General features: G+C 61.4%; 1 protein-coding gene across 1 annotated transcript in view; it reads right to left on the reverse strand.

Annotated features, from left to right (window-relative positions):
* KCNQ1 (potassium voltage-gated channel subfamily Q member 1) overlaps positions 1-796 on the reverse strand; it is a 318108-nt gene that overhangs the window by 112693 nt on the left and 204619 nt on the right. Inside the window, exon 15 of the mRNA XM_023537362.1 lies at positions 545-550. Within this exon, the coding sequence (XP_023393130.1) occupies positions 545-550 (6 nt within the window). The remainder of the gene's footprint in view (positions 1-544; positions 551-796) is intronic.

Raw genomic sequence — 796 nt, forward strand, 5'->3', positions numbered from 1 at the left:
TGGCCGAGGGGTAGCAGAACCGCGAGGGTTTCGGGCAGACGACTCTCCCGACTTCCTCTGGCCTGTGTGCCTGGCGTGGCGGTGGCTTCAGCCACCGTTACTTCTCGCAGTGGCTAAACCCGTGTATGCATAGACTCACACTCACGATCGATAGGCGTGCACACGTGGACTCACACTCGCGATCGAGAGGCGTGCACGCGTGGACTCACACTCACGATCGAGAGGCGTGTACGTGTGGACTCACACTCGCGATCGAGAGGCGTGCACGCGTGGACTCACACTCACGATCGAGAGGCGTGCACGCGTGGACTCACACTCGCGATCGAGAGGCGTGCACGCGTAGACTCACACTCACAATGAGGCGTGCACGCGTAGACTCACACTCACGATCGAGAGGCATGTACGTGTGGACTCACACTCACGATCGAGAGGCGTGCACGCATGGACTCACACTCACGATCGAGACGTGTGCATGCGTGGACTCACACTCGCGATCGAGAGGCGTGCACGCGTAGACTCACACTCACGATCGAGAGGCGTGCACACGTGGACTCACACTCGCGATCGAGACATGTGCATGCGTGGACTCACACTCACGATCGAGAGGCGTGCACGCGTAGACTCACATTCACGATGAGGCGTGCACGCGTGGACTCACACTCACGATCGAGAGGCGTGCACGCGTGGACTCACACTCGCGGTCGAGAGGCGTGGGGACGCTCATCGTCCCCGTCCGAGACGCGGGGAAGCACAGACTCTGGCGCTCGCCTCGTATGCAAGGGCACGCAGCTCAGAG

This window comes from Pteropus vampyrus, unplaced genomic scaffold, assembly GCF_000151845.1.
Source record: "Pteropus vampyrus isolate Shadow unplaced genomic scaffold, Pvam_2.0 Scaffold187, whole genome shotgun sequence".
Taxonomy (NCBI): Eukaryota; Metazoa; Chordata; class Mammalia; order Chiroptera; family Pteropodidae; genus Pteropus; species Pteropus vampyrus.